This window comes from Dysidea avara, chromosome 3 (assembly GCF_963678975.1).
Source record: "Dysidea avara chromosome 3, odDysAvar1.4, whole genome shotgun sequence".
NCBI lineage: Eukaryota > Metazoa > Porifera > Demospongiae > Dictyoceratida > Dysideidae > Dysidea > Dysidea avara.
Window position 1 is genome coordinate 38,651,846 of NC_089274.1, and position 13,186 is coordinate 38,665,031.

The 13,186-nt window shown below is 36.3% G+C and overlaps 1 protein-coding gene across 2 annotated transcripts in view; it reads left to right on the forward strand.

The window, feature by feature from the left end:
- The window catches only part of LOC136250916 (DNA polymerase subunit gamma-2, mitochondrial-like), a 28,055-nt gene extending 16,026 nt beyond the window's left edge, over window positions 1-12,029 (forward strand). Inside the window, exons 7-15 of one of the 2 annotated variants that reach the window (XM_066043265.1) lie at window positions 1,156-1,261; window positions 7,180-7,266; window positions 7,492-7,560; window positions 7,887-7,953; window positions 8,018-8,085; window positions 11,212-11,292; window positions 11,346-11,440; window positions 11,640-11,736; window positions 11,793-12,029. In XM_066043265.1, the coding sequence (XP_065899337.1) occupies window positions 1,156-1,261; window positions 7,180-7,266; window positions 7,492-7,560; window positions 7,887-7,953; window positions 8,018-8,085; window positions 11,212-11,292; window positions 11,346-11,440; window positions 11,640-11,736; window positions 11,793-11,852 (730 nt within the window). In that variant the 3' untranslated portion in view covers window positions 11,853-12,029. The remainder of the gene's footprint in view (window positions 1-1,155; window positions 1,262-7,179; window positions 7,267-7,491; window positions 7,561-7,886; window positions 7,954-8,017; window positions 8,086-11,211; window positions 11,293-11,345; window positions 11,441-11,639; window positions 11,737-11,792) is intronic. The other variant, XM_066043266.1, reaches the window with a different exon arrangement.
- The last annotated feature ends 1,157 nt before the right edge of the window (window positions 12,030-13,186 follow it).

Genomic DNA, 13,186 nt, shown 5'->3' on the forward strand with positions numbered 1-13,186 from the left:
TCAGCCCGACAGATGCCTTTTGGCATAATACCACAGTACGTACAATGCACACATCATGGTCCTCCTTTGTGTCCCATTTCTTTTTGCTGACAGCCCCAAGGTGTTGATTTACTGTAGCATGATGGTTTCTCTACATTTGTAAATGGGAATCGTCTGTATTTTCTGTGGTGACTGGATTGATTGCATGCTGTAAAACAGTTGAACAAAGCTGAAAGCAAAACGTAATGATCATTCACTTTCGAGTCAGTAATTGATAACTGGGGCACGCGTTCGGTCAAAAACATTACTTCTGGCGCCATCCTTTCTTTTGATGCAGTATGCATGGGTTCACCGATCATAATAATGTACAAAAAAAAGTAAACAAACAGGTATTAAGAACTTTAAGTTAATTAGATAAAAGGTAGGGAAGCAAGGGAGGTCACCTACACCTGCAGATGTACTAGTGGACATATATTCCCTGATTCCCTGTTCTTTCTATGATCCCTAATCAAACTTGAAAACTCTTAACTTTTCCTTATACTTACTAGAGTAATGCTCAACATGATTTCTAGCCTATTAGGCCACAAGTTTTACTGTCAAAATATATGATGATGAAAGTTGGTGTGAGTGGTCGTTGTTATAGCTGATATCAATAGATACTAAAATGGCAAATATCAGATACTGTTGTCAATGGCTATGAATTTTTGATAAATGTCTTGTGTTTAAAATTTGTTGACTTTTGCATCTTTGCAGTTACTTTTAACATTTTTGACATGGACACTGGATAATTATGAACTTAAGAGTAGTATGTTGTGTGCCCTAAAGAAATCAGTATGAGGTGTATAAAACTTCAATAGGTTATACTACTAGCCAATTATGGAGATTGGTTAGTAAATACCTTATGATACAGTACCACTCAAATGCAGCGTTGTCTTGCAAGAGTATGAGCAACAACAAAAAACGTGCTAATTAAATAGCGTGGCATCCATTTAGATATTCATCATATTCATCCTGGGATGAATACTCATGAGAAAAATTGGTGCCATGCTTTTAATTAGAGTTTTTTTAATCTCTCGCTTTTTTGCGAGACAACGTTGCATTTGAGATGGTACCGTACCTGTGCATTTGCAATGTTATATTATTGGTTAAGTTTACATATATGCGTATACCATTTAGTGTTGTGGAGACAGAAGAAATGTCATTGAGCTATTTCTGCAGTCATAGTGAACTACTTGACTGTTACATGTCATGGCAGAAACAACGTTTAAGATGGTGGAGGAAGGTATGTAAAAGCACACTAAAGTGTTCTAGTAGTAGCTGGTGGTTTGTGGTGCAACAAGTACAAGGGCACACGAAATGCAAATTAAGGAGGAGGATATATTATGTGATTACATTCTAATGAAATTAAAACAATACTGTGTAGCAAGTTATTTTCAAGGGTAAAAACTTTTGTGGATTGCCTCTATCCGGAATTTTGAGATTTCGAGAGGGGAGGGGGATTTCACTTCTTCGGGATCTTTTATGTATTTATAATACGTAAACAATAAAAAATTTCAACTTGAAAAAAAAAACTATCATTTGGTACATACATATTACTTTTGTGATTCATTTGTGATTCATTAATTTCGTCCTACTTATATATTACTGAAAGCACTGCTATAGAGTTGTATGAAAAATAAAGCAGAAGTGGGTTAGGCTGAGAGACTATTAGAGAAGATACAAAGTCTATTGCTGCATGGGAGTATATAAGGGAGAGAATAATAGTAGCTGAAGCAGCTAAACGATATTTTAGCTGAGATAACTGCGAAAGGAAAAGTTTGATTATTTTATTGTGAATATAGAAGTAACACCTAGCTATTAAATTGAAGGTAGCAGGTTATAACTATGGTTGACATTTTAATTGAATGTTATGATGGAACACTGATAGTTAGTAGGCACAATAGCAAACATGATTTCTTTTTTATCAGGACAAGTTTACGACTAGTGCATAGATAACAGTAGTCAACTGAAAAATTTTTAATGCATGATTTTTGCAATATTGTAACAGAAGTAACTCAATGTGCACAATATATGAAGAGACCCAAGACATTTTGTTTAAAGCGTTCGTGATGTCAGATTGTTATCAGTGTACATGATACAATAGTCATTATTAATATGTAACAGTATTGGAACTTTAAGAATTGTGTGTGGAGCTGTGGTGTAGTAGTAAGTGAATTTGGCCAAATGTATCTATTTCAAATGTTGTTTAAAATACCTGAAAATGTCCCATAAATAGTGAGTAAATTTAATCATGTCATGTTGGCAAGAAGATGTCATTTTGCAATCTTGATTTGAAGGAGTTGTGGAAGAAACTATGAATGGTGTAGTGTGTAGTAACACAAACAAGCCAATTGTTGGTAGACACTAACACCTTAGCTGTAGCGAATGCTTATGCCCTTCATGTTAATGAGCCATTAGATATGACTGCATGGAGATGGAATGTGGGTGGCTGAATTGAATTGCATGGAGTTGGATGCCAATGAACCAACTAGTGATGGTAGACCTCATGAATTGTAGATCATTGCTTCCATTCTGGGGTATGCTGAGAAGCTTATCAAGACACACACACGATTGTGTCGTGTGGCCAAGGAAAGCCAGGCATGTGACAAACAAGTGTGTATTTTACAGATGCAGTTTTCACACATTCGTACCTCTATAGTGGTTGAACAGAAATAGCCTGTTGTTTTTTTCATCTCTCAAGGTAGGACATTGTTCATATCAAATTTGAGCTAAATCAGTGTGGCCATCTTTGAAATGTTCTCCCTCAAAATTTGTCCTATTTTCTTCATATTTTTCTTTGTCTTCTGGAGTGCATTAATCTTTCTTTTTGCACCACATACAAAAATTTCCCATAATTCATGCAAGCTTGATTGAATTCTTTTCAAATTTGTAGGGTTTATGGACCATATTTGTCTTTCAATTTGTGAACAGATTGGTAAAAGTATGAAAAGTTATGAGTGATTTTCGAAATTCCCAAGTGCAATTTTTTTGTCACGTCTGCAGGGTAAACTACTGACAGAAACAAGTTAAAACTTGGTGTGCACATAGGCTGACCATTGTAGCACAAACCTTTTGTAATTTGAAAGCATTGAGAGTATTAGCTAAAGAGACGTAAAGAAAAACCAAACATGTGAAAAATGCGATTGAGATACTCTAATAGAACAGTCACCAAGAATAAAAAAATCTGTGTTAAAAACATTGTTCAAGGTTCAAACTAGAGACCTCCACAACTAGATGACAAAACCCTTTACCATTCTGCCACTCAGCCGTCAGTTGTTCACCTCGCTTAATTTCTACTTTATAAATGGAAGTTACAACACAATATGATTTCATAGATCTATGAAAACTCTAGATTGTTCTAGAACATTTTGTGTGCATTTCATAAGTGCTCAGAAAAAATGTGTGCTGTATTAGAGTACTACAAAAAATAGTCTAATGAAATAGGCTATATACCAAACATACATAAGAATCACGTGATTGAGATACGCTAATAGAGCAGTCGGCCTTGCTGCAATAAAATTTTGTTGTTTTAATCTGAGTTAGCTTGTGAGATATCTGCTTTATTGAGCTAGGCTACTTACACAGCATTACAAAATAGTAAATGGCTGGTGGCGGAGTAATCCTGAATTGTCAAGATGGTCATGCCATTGTCCGTAGTATCAAGAAGCATCAGCTCCTTTATGACATTCACATTGATCACAAAGAAGTGCTGATTGATTGATTTGTGACTGGGATAGGCAGCTTGTTGCTGATAGTATCCCAGAGAGTTGAAACATCACAAAACAATGTACAATACCTAATTGGTACAAGTATATTAATTACAATTATATACATAAAATAACAAGTAGGTCCAGCCTTGGTTGTCAGCAAAAATGTAAGTAATCAGAAAATTCATTGAGTGAATGCTTTTAGGTTTTGATGATACTGCAGACAATATGCTTGTGAATAGCTTCATCTTGAACGTAATTTGTGGTTGCTCTATTCATTTCATATGTTCTGTAGTGCACGTAGCTAAAGTGGTCGGCCCATCAATACTCAGTGCCAGCTATAAGTTGTTTATGGAAATGTCAAAGATGATTCCAGATGAGCCATCAGCAGATGTGGTGATGGAGGCTTTTAATTTTACATGGCAGGAAGTCCCATTCCTTATCATTTTCACTACATTTGTCATCCTGTAATGTAGACAGAAACAGGCAAGTGAACTGGCGGTTGAAATGACTACTGAACACAAAACATTTAACAGCTTCTGTGATGATGTTGAATGGGGCTGCTCAATCAATCACGTTGAATCAGCAAACCATCACAGCATTCCAGGGAATGTATATTACTATGTCTCTAAATCCATTAATTTAGCACTTTATCTAGTAGACAAGCAGATGCGGCTCCAGGAGTTTTTCTGAAGATTCTAAACACTGGTCAAATAGAGCAGTCACCCAATCATGTAATAATATAATATCACTGTCAAGGGGTCTAACTTTCAAGAAATATCATGGGGGCATGCCCCCAGACTCCCAGTTTGATATGCTTCGCATGCTAGTTTGCTTGCCACACTTCAGTATGTCTTCCTTTCTACATAATTTTAGCTATAATGCTATGTAGCCAAGTTCTGACGTCGCAAAAATCTGGATTGGACTCCATGTAGCTACTCAACAGGTAGTAAGGTAGTACATAGTGCCTATCTCTATGTCGTGAGAAAGCAAAAAGGTCATTCCATGTCAAATCAACAAGGCCACTGTGTTAATATTTTAAAATAAAAACTTCAGTGATTAAAGACTGTTAATTGATCTTTCAAGTAATCCATAAATTATGGGATATAAACTTAATTAAGGTTTTAAAATGCTTCATGAAAACTGTAATCCTTAATATTTCAGAAAGTGCTGCTTCAATTTTTTTGAACTTTTTAGTGAATAATAATTGGGTCATGGTCTATTGTTGATAAAGTTGTTGTGGTGGGGCTACGATGGGCTTAAGAGATATAAGTAAATATGTTGTGGTATATAGTGGAATTTTGTAGTCTATTATTGCTATATGGGCGTGTACACCACTCCTGATAACAACTTTGTCTTCCACAATGAAGGTGTCCAAGTACAGTTCAACCTGTATTAGTGACCACCTTTATTGAAAGACCACCTTTGTGCTGCAATGTATAGTTTTCAAATGTAGCCAGCTTATATACCTTGCAAAGGCAGTGTGATGATCAGTTAATGACACCACATCAGTTGTTAAATTCAGCTTGACTGTTACTTTGGGTATTGTAGCAATGAAGATTATGTGAGAGAACAGAGTAATTTGGAGCGTCACTTTCAACTCTTATGTACAATCCTTGGTATGACTCTTTTGTGCCAATCTCAGGTATCACTGTGGAAGTAAAATTTTACTGATGTTTCCAGGGAAGAAAGAGTTGCTCTAGCAAAGAATGAAGTTCCACCAGAATTGACTGCTTGGTTTGTTACTTGTTTATATGAAAAGAATCTGTGGTTAGCTTGTGTGCTTGAAGTTTGCAGTGACACTAGTTAGGAAGTGAAGCTGACGTTTCTACATCCGCATGGTCCATCAAACTCATTCAAGTACCCAGAGCCCCAGAATATCCACACTATACCAATGGATGACATTCTAACTCTCATAGAAACCCAAGGACAAGAAGTGGTTGTGTGTACTCTTTGACAAAAAAAGAAATGACTTTTGCTACCAAACAGCATCACACTGTATCACCACAATAATAAACTTGTATTTACATGTCTTTGTCACAACTTGTTTATGCGTGCATTTAACTTGCAGAGTCTTGTGTGTCTACAAACCTAAATCAGCAGAATGGACTTCAAGGTGTGCAATACTGCATGGTAATAATACCATATACACCGCTACCCATCTCGTAATACCATAGAGACCCCAAATTGAAACTTTTGCAAATAACAGTTGAATGTCTGACAAGTATCCACAAAAATTCTAATCAGTACTTTTGGTAGATCAAAGTTCAAAGATTAGGAGACGTGGCTATCAACTTTGTCAAATTAAGCTGTTAAATATACCAAATGAAAGCTTATTCTTTGAGCTTTAAAGTGGCACGATTCATTTTTTAAAATGCCAAGTTATGATGCTTAGAAGTACATCAAAATATAAAAAAAGTAGAATACTTAATGAATGGGTTATTTCTGGGAAGCCATACAATCAATGGGGTGAAATTCCTATGGGACACATGACCACTTGAGCTACCCGCACACTGAATTTCATCCAATTCTGAGGGGGTCATAAGCTAAACTTTGGTGAAATGATATGGAATTACCCATACAGTAAATAAATTGCAGGTCTTTCAATACAGGTGGTCACTAATACAGGTTGCACTGTACTTGGACACCTTCATTGTGGAAGACAAAGTTGGCATGGCCTTATCAGGAGTGGTTATTAGAGGTGTACACTCCCATATAGCAATAATAGACTATAAAATTCCACTATATACCACAACATATTAAAGTATATCTCTTGAACACACTGTGACCCCACCACAAAATTTTAGCAACAATAGACCATGACCAAATCCTTATTCACTAAAAAATTCAAAGAATTTGAAGCAGTCCGTTTTGAAATATGAAGGATTAAAGTTTTAATGGAGCTTTTTAAAACCTTAGTTAAGTTTGATATTACATAATTTATGGATTACTTGAAAGATCAATTAACAGTTTTTGATCACTGAAAGTTCTATTTTAAAATATTAACAATGTGATGAGCTACAGTTGATTCTGTAACTCAAGATGGACCAATTTTCCATGAAATATTCAAAATATTTGTGGTCATAAATCAGAAACCATATAGTGTTTGGAGCTAAACATTTGTATGGGCGATGAGCACCACAGGTACTACAAACACTTCATCAAAATCCGAGAGGTGACCCTACAATTCCTTGGTGGTTTGACATGGAATGACCCAATTAAGTGAAGTAGAAGAGCTCCCAACGACTTGAGAAAGTTATCCAGTTGCTACTAACTGCCAAAAAATTACAAGGGGAAGCACCCTGGTGCACTCCTTGTCAAATCTTTGCGCCACTTTTGATATTGGCATTGAAATAAACATCAACTATTAATTCAAAATTTTATAATGCTTTTGCGGTATGTACAGTAGACAGTAGTGGTAGAATACTGATAATTTATGTAGTGTTTTTGATAGTTTGCGAATAAGCCAGAAAATTTTCAATTGATTGATCAAAACAAAAGCTCATCAAGTAAATTTATCAACCATGAAAGTACTATAGAGGTGAGTACAGTTTGTGTTTGTGTTTTGTGTTAGTTTGTTCGTTTGGGTATGTGCGTATGTGGAGGTGTGATTGTCTGTGCTGTTATGTGTAGTGCATGTGCATAGTTTAAATACATGTGTAGTGTGTGGGTGTAATGTGCATACCCGCATATATTCACATGCACACATAGTCTCTCTATATCACACTGTACCTTTTACTGACAGTTACTGTGTTTCTTTGTATAGTATCAGTTTCCCTGGGGTAAGGGAGAAGTTGAAAAGATCATCTGCTCTTCTGAAAATATCTATCATCAGGTAATGATTGTGTAAATTATTACACCATCCAAACTTATTACTAAAGTTTGCATGTGGTTATGTATGTATGTAGTTAACAATAACAGTGTAAGCCTCTCCCTTGAGCTGAATAGAACATTCTACCCTGTGACTGTGCTAAGGTTGAAATGGTTAATTGTATCTAGTTTCTTGAGAATACCTAGATGCCATGTGTCATTCAGGTGACCAAATAGGCTTATGATATTCACCTACTCCAGGGTCATTTGACATATATGGCCCAAAAGTCGTTCTAAAATGAGCTGTAACAACAGTTATGGTTTTCTTTTTATCTGTGTTTTCCTCCCCAGCAGTTAAAGTCTACTGAAGATATTAGGATTCCTTCCCTAGTACAGGCTTCTGCTCAGCTTGATAAAGGTGAGTATCACATGTGTGTATTCAGGCTTTAGAATTTGTTCGTAAATTACTCTGTGTCATGTAGGTATGCAGGCTTATTTGTTTGATGGTTACAAAGAAATGGAAAGAGAAGAACAAGGAAAGCTGGTCACAGTAAGTGAATGATGTATGTATAGTGAAGACTGCATACTAATATATCTTTCTATAACACTCTCCATATGCTCTGCTGTAGCACTGATCAAGGCATACAGTAGTATGTCATGCAGCCCAGAAGCTGGCACACCACGCCGTGGGTAAATTGACAGGAAGAAAGGAAACATAAGTTTCATACATTTGTAGCTCTGTGATCCTTTTTCTGAATGGAATGAATTTGTAGTAGAGTTGCCCACCTGGTATGGCAGTCCACATCCCAAATTTGAAGGGAATCGCTTTATATAGCTAATCCCAAGATATGAACAATCAAAGTTTTGGTCGTTTATCTTCTTTTTTTTGTCTACTCTTTTTGCACACTTTTATCACTATAAAACACAAAGGCGTAATTTTGATCAAGCTGAAATTTGGCACACTTAAAGTGGCTATAAATGCAAATCCCAGTACCACATATCCAATGAGGATATGACCTTGAAAGATTGAACTTCTATTATATGCAGGGTAAACTGCTTCATGGAATAAGTTGAAAATTAGTTTATGGATAGATTAACCACTGTGGGAGTGCTTTTTGGTGGTTTTGGTGGCTTTCCATTGGTATGGATTAAAAGTAGTGCATATATCAGTGCATACTCATTCGTTCAAATATTCAAAGGATGCATCATTCGAATGGCATAAGCGATGTTCAAATAAGCATATATACAAACTGGCTCACATTGGTAATTGAGTTTACCACAGAAGATTGTGAGAATCTGGCAATTCATCATGAGGTGAATCATTTTCACCTTAAGAAGTTATGCTTGAAGCTAGCAGTATGCAAAGCCACGACATGCGTGGTGAAGCAGGCCAAAGAGTGAGGCAGCTGTAAGCTTGACCAAAAAAAAAAAAGGTAACTACTTGCTTACAATAGCTGCCCTCCACCAACTATATCTTCTTATTTATAACTACACATAGCAAAATAGCTTGCTTCACTGCTTGAATACTGTGACTGTTCTATTAGAGTATCTAGATCTTTTCTTACACTCTTTGTCCCACAAAAGTGGGAGGGGCCATGGTCCCCCGTTTCAACCGCCTATTGGTCTGACAAGCTAATTAGCTTGCACCATGAGTGAACCACAAATGGCGAAATGCAGTTGGACATACTGCCAAACAAGCTGTATAGGAAGAATTCTTGTCACTACAGTTGTACTTGAGTAAGGTCTTGTAACAACAGGTATACATCTGATCTTGTGTTTGTGCTTTCTCCAGCTGCCAATGTTGTTAGATACACAGACAAATTATAGTGCGAAATTGGCAAATTTAGTTGCCAATGGGATGAGTTTATTTACCAACAGAATCCTAAACAACAAATTAAATTGTCAAAACCTATAACTCTTGTTTTGTTAAATTATGTAATTACCAACTGAATAACTGTTACTAGCTACATGGAATACTCATCAAAGTTTTGAAGATTGCATCCAAACCTTTGAAGCTTGAGGTCAATGTTTGTTTATGCACTAATTAAAATCCAAAAAGTTATAATGTGAAAACCAACTACAAGTAGTAAGTGTATGATCGAGACTCTAATAGGGTAGACTCTAATAGACTCTAATAGGGTAAAAGAAAGGTGTGAAGTCAAAGGTGGCAGTCAAGAAATGGTTGTGGTGATTGGTTAATGGGGAAAATTTTAATAATGACAATAGACTCTTTCCAAAAATACGTCACTGCTTAGCAACACCTTTCCAACATTTTGATTGGGGCCACTGTCAATAATCACGATTGCGCTACATAAAATACGGTGGTGAAAACAGCTCGAGCAGAGTAGTATTGTTGAAGGACAGGCTATAGAAGTCTTCGAGGTTGCAAATTAGTGTTCTGGTTAGAGGCAGTTGGTTATCAGGGCTGAACAAGGTGCGAAACATCGACAACACTAAATTTCTTGTCTGCTGGTACAAGAAGCTGTTAAATAGCATGTGGGAGGTCAGCCACTGTTACAGTTATTATCACCAATACAGTACTAATGATTACCCAGACTAAAATGCTATATAATAGCTTCTTGTACAGGCAGGCAAGGAAATTAGTGTTGTCGATGTTTCACACCTTGTTCAGCCCTGTTATAACCACCTACCTCTAACTAGAACACTAATTTGCAACCTCGAAGACTTCCATGGCCTGTCCTTTAACAATACTACTCTGCTCGAGCTGTTTTCACCACTGTATTTCTATGTAGCGCAATCGTGATTGTTGACAGTGGCCCCAATCAAAATGTCGGAAAGGTGTTGCTAAGCAGTGACTTTGGAAAGAGTGTATTCTGGTGAATTTGATGCCAAATCCGTGAAGGAGGCAACACAAATTCGCCTGAATTGTCATTAATAAAATTTAGCTATTAACCTACCATCCCAGTCATTTCTTAGTCGCCACCTTTGATTCCCAACTTCTTTTACCTTGGGGGTAACATGCTTTTTTACAGCTCGACAAATCAATTTAAGCATCTACTTAGAAAGGGTCTATACTGAGCTGCTAGCACAAGCAGCTCAACCACACTCAATGTGGTACCTAAAACTCCTTTGGCACAGATTGTGGTCAATAACTTGTTTGGTATTTTGATTTGTGCTTGCCACTCATATTTACAACCGGTGGTATTGTGATAGAAAAAAGTGGTTCTCCCGTCAACCTATGGATGTAGTACAATATAAAAAGTGTATAAACATCATGAAGTACAAAAGTCCTAGATGTTTTCATGTCACTGGTCCTTGCATGGTCCCCAAGTCCACTGTTTGTACCCATTCTGAGGGCTCATATCGTATAGAATTTCTAGTAAGGTTTTACTCAAGCTTAGTATGTGTACTATTGAAGGTGGACAGCCTTTGCACTCATCTTGTTTAAAGAAGGAAGTACAGAGCTTCATAAACTTATGTATGAAAATTATACATACTTTTGTTCTTCCTGTTAACAATAAACCGGTGTGGTGCACCAACTTTCCTGGTCACACTATACACCCTTAACATGTGTCTCTTGATGTAGGTAAAGGATCTTGCTTATCTAAACATGTAAATACCAATTGCCAATGTTCAGAGTTACAATATTTAAATCACTGATGCAATTTTAATTAGCTTGCATCTGCTATCTACATGTACATATGTTACATTACAGGTGATGTGTATATATCCTTTGTTGGCACCTGTCAAGGTTGCTGTTATTCCATCTACACCATCTGAGCACAAGCTATGTGTGGTATGTAGCTGTATCAATGGTTGTCCATTAGTAAACGATTGGTTCATCCTCAGTTTGGGCAGTACTTGGCTGAAGAGCTGAGACAACACAGAATGAAGACTGTGTTTTGTGAAGATGTGAACAAATCACTCAATGAGAACTACAAAGAGTATGTTATAACTTGAGTGCTTTGCTGTATGTAACTTAATTGATTGGTGTTTACAATGTAAACTATGCATGCACACTTACACTACACGTGCACAATTCATATTTATGCCTGGTTTTCATTTAACTAGCAGTTCCTTCCACTGTGCTTACTGAGCCTGTATAACTGGCTTGTCATTTTTTTTACGAGTGTTATATTGCAGGTCAGATGAGGTTGGTGTACCCTATTGTATTGTAGTTGATCCTGTTACACTGGAAAATGGAGTGGTAGCTGTTAGAAGTAGAGATACCACTTTGCTGGTGAGCCAAACACATATACTCCAGTAACAAGTGGTGTGACAGTGTTTCCTTTATAGGAATACATAAAGAGTTCTGAAGTGTGTCGAACATTAAAGCCACTTCTACGGATGTTATGAGTTTGATTACACTTTGTTTCTTGCAAAATTGTACATTACTTTTCATCAAAAGAACATGCTGTTCATAAATAACAAATGTGATATTTGGTCAGAATCACACTACATCATCAGAAAAGTATAAAATATAAACATTTTGAGTTTCGTGTGTTGTTCATTATGACATCCTCTGAGTACATGTTGTGATTATCTGGTAGTCATATTCCTAAGTTGGCGGAAAGGAATTTTTGATAGATGGCACTAGACTTATAGTCCTCATAGGATGACTGGTTACCAAACTTAATTGTTAAAAACTTTGAATAAAGTAAACTCGTGGAAATATTCTGCATGTGGTATGGTATTTACCAATCTTTCAAAAATTATTTCAGTCATTGCATGATGACAGTAAGAGGTGATATGGTCAGTGTTAAGACATCATGTGTGTACATATATGAAATTAAACTGAAATCTTGAACTACTTTCCATTATAAACCATGGGATAAGGCAGATGGTTTGACTGATAGAGCAAGTGACTATAGTCTCCAAGGATTGTGTCTATACAAATTATATCATAACATGGTTTAATGGTTTTAAATGTAGTATGAATGTACCAATTGGTAGAAAACACTTGTGAGCGTTTGTGTATAAGGATGCATAAGTAAAGTTCCAAGAAAAATTAATAGACTGTATAGCATTATATATGTCACCATGGGATCTGGCTTCACAGAAAATTGAAATTGACACGGCCTTGATAATCGTCCCAGGCTCCCAGCTGTCAACTGCTGAGACTATTTTTTTCACAGTAACAGTTAACTTAGATAGTATATTCTACGTACCATACTATCTATGGAATAGCGGCGCAATGTGAAGATTGTGCGCTTTCTTATAAAATCATGACACTTTCCACACAAATAGTATTCCTCATGACATAATTTTTTATATATAATGCCATCGCAGATTTGCCAGAAATTTGATCATTTTTGTCTTTATCTCCCTGATGCATTAAGATTTGCCAGAAATTTGATCATTTTTGTCTATCTCCCTGATGTATTAATCAACTTGTTAAAACATGGTACCAAAATAAAGATCTTGTTGAACAAAACAACTTATTAGTTTTTATTTGAAGTTAATAGGTGATTTCATTCCAAAGTTATGATTATTTGTATTACCTATAAATTTTGAGATTTGAGACAATTTACCTCCCCATGGGTACAGTAATTTGCATCCCAAGGGCAGGTAAACTCTGAGAATTTTGCAGCTAATAAAAGCAATCGTTACTTTAAAATGGAATCACCTTATTAAAATTCAAGTTGTTTTTTCAACAAGACCTTTACTTTGGTACCACATTTTACCACGTC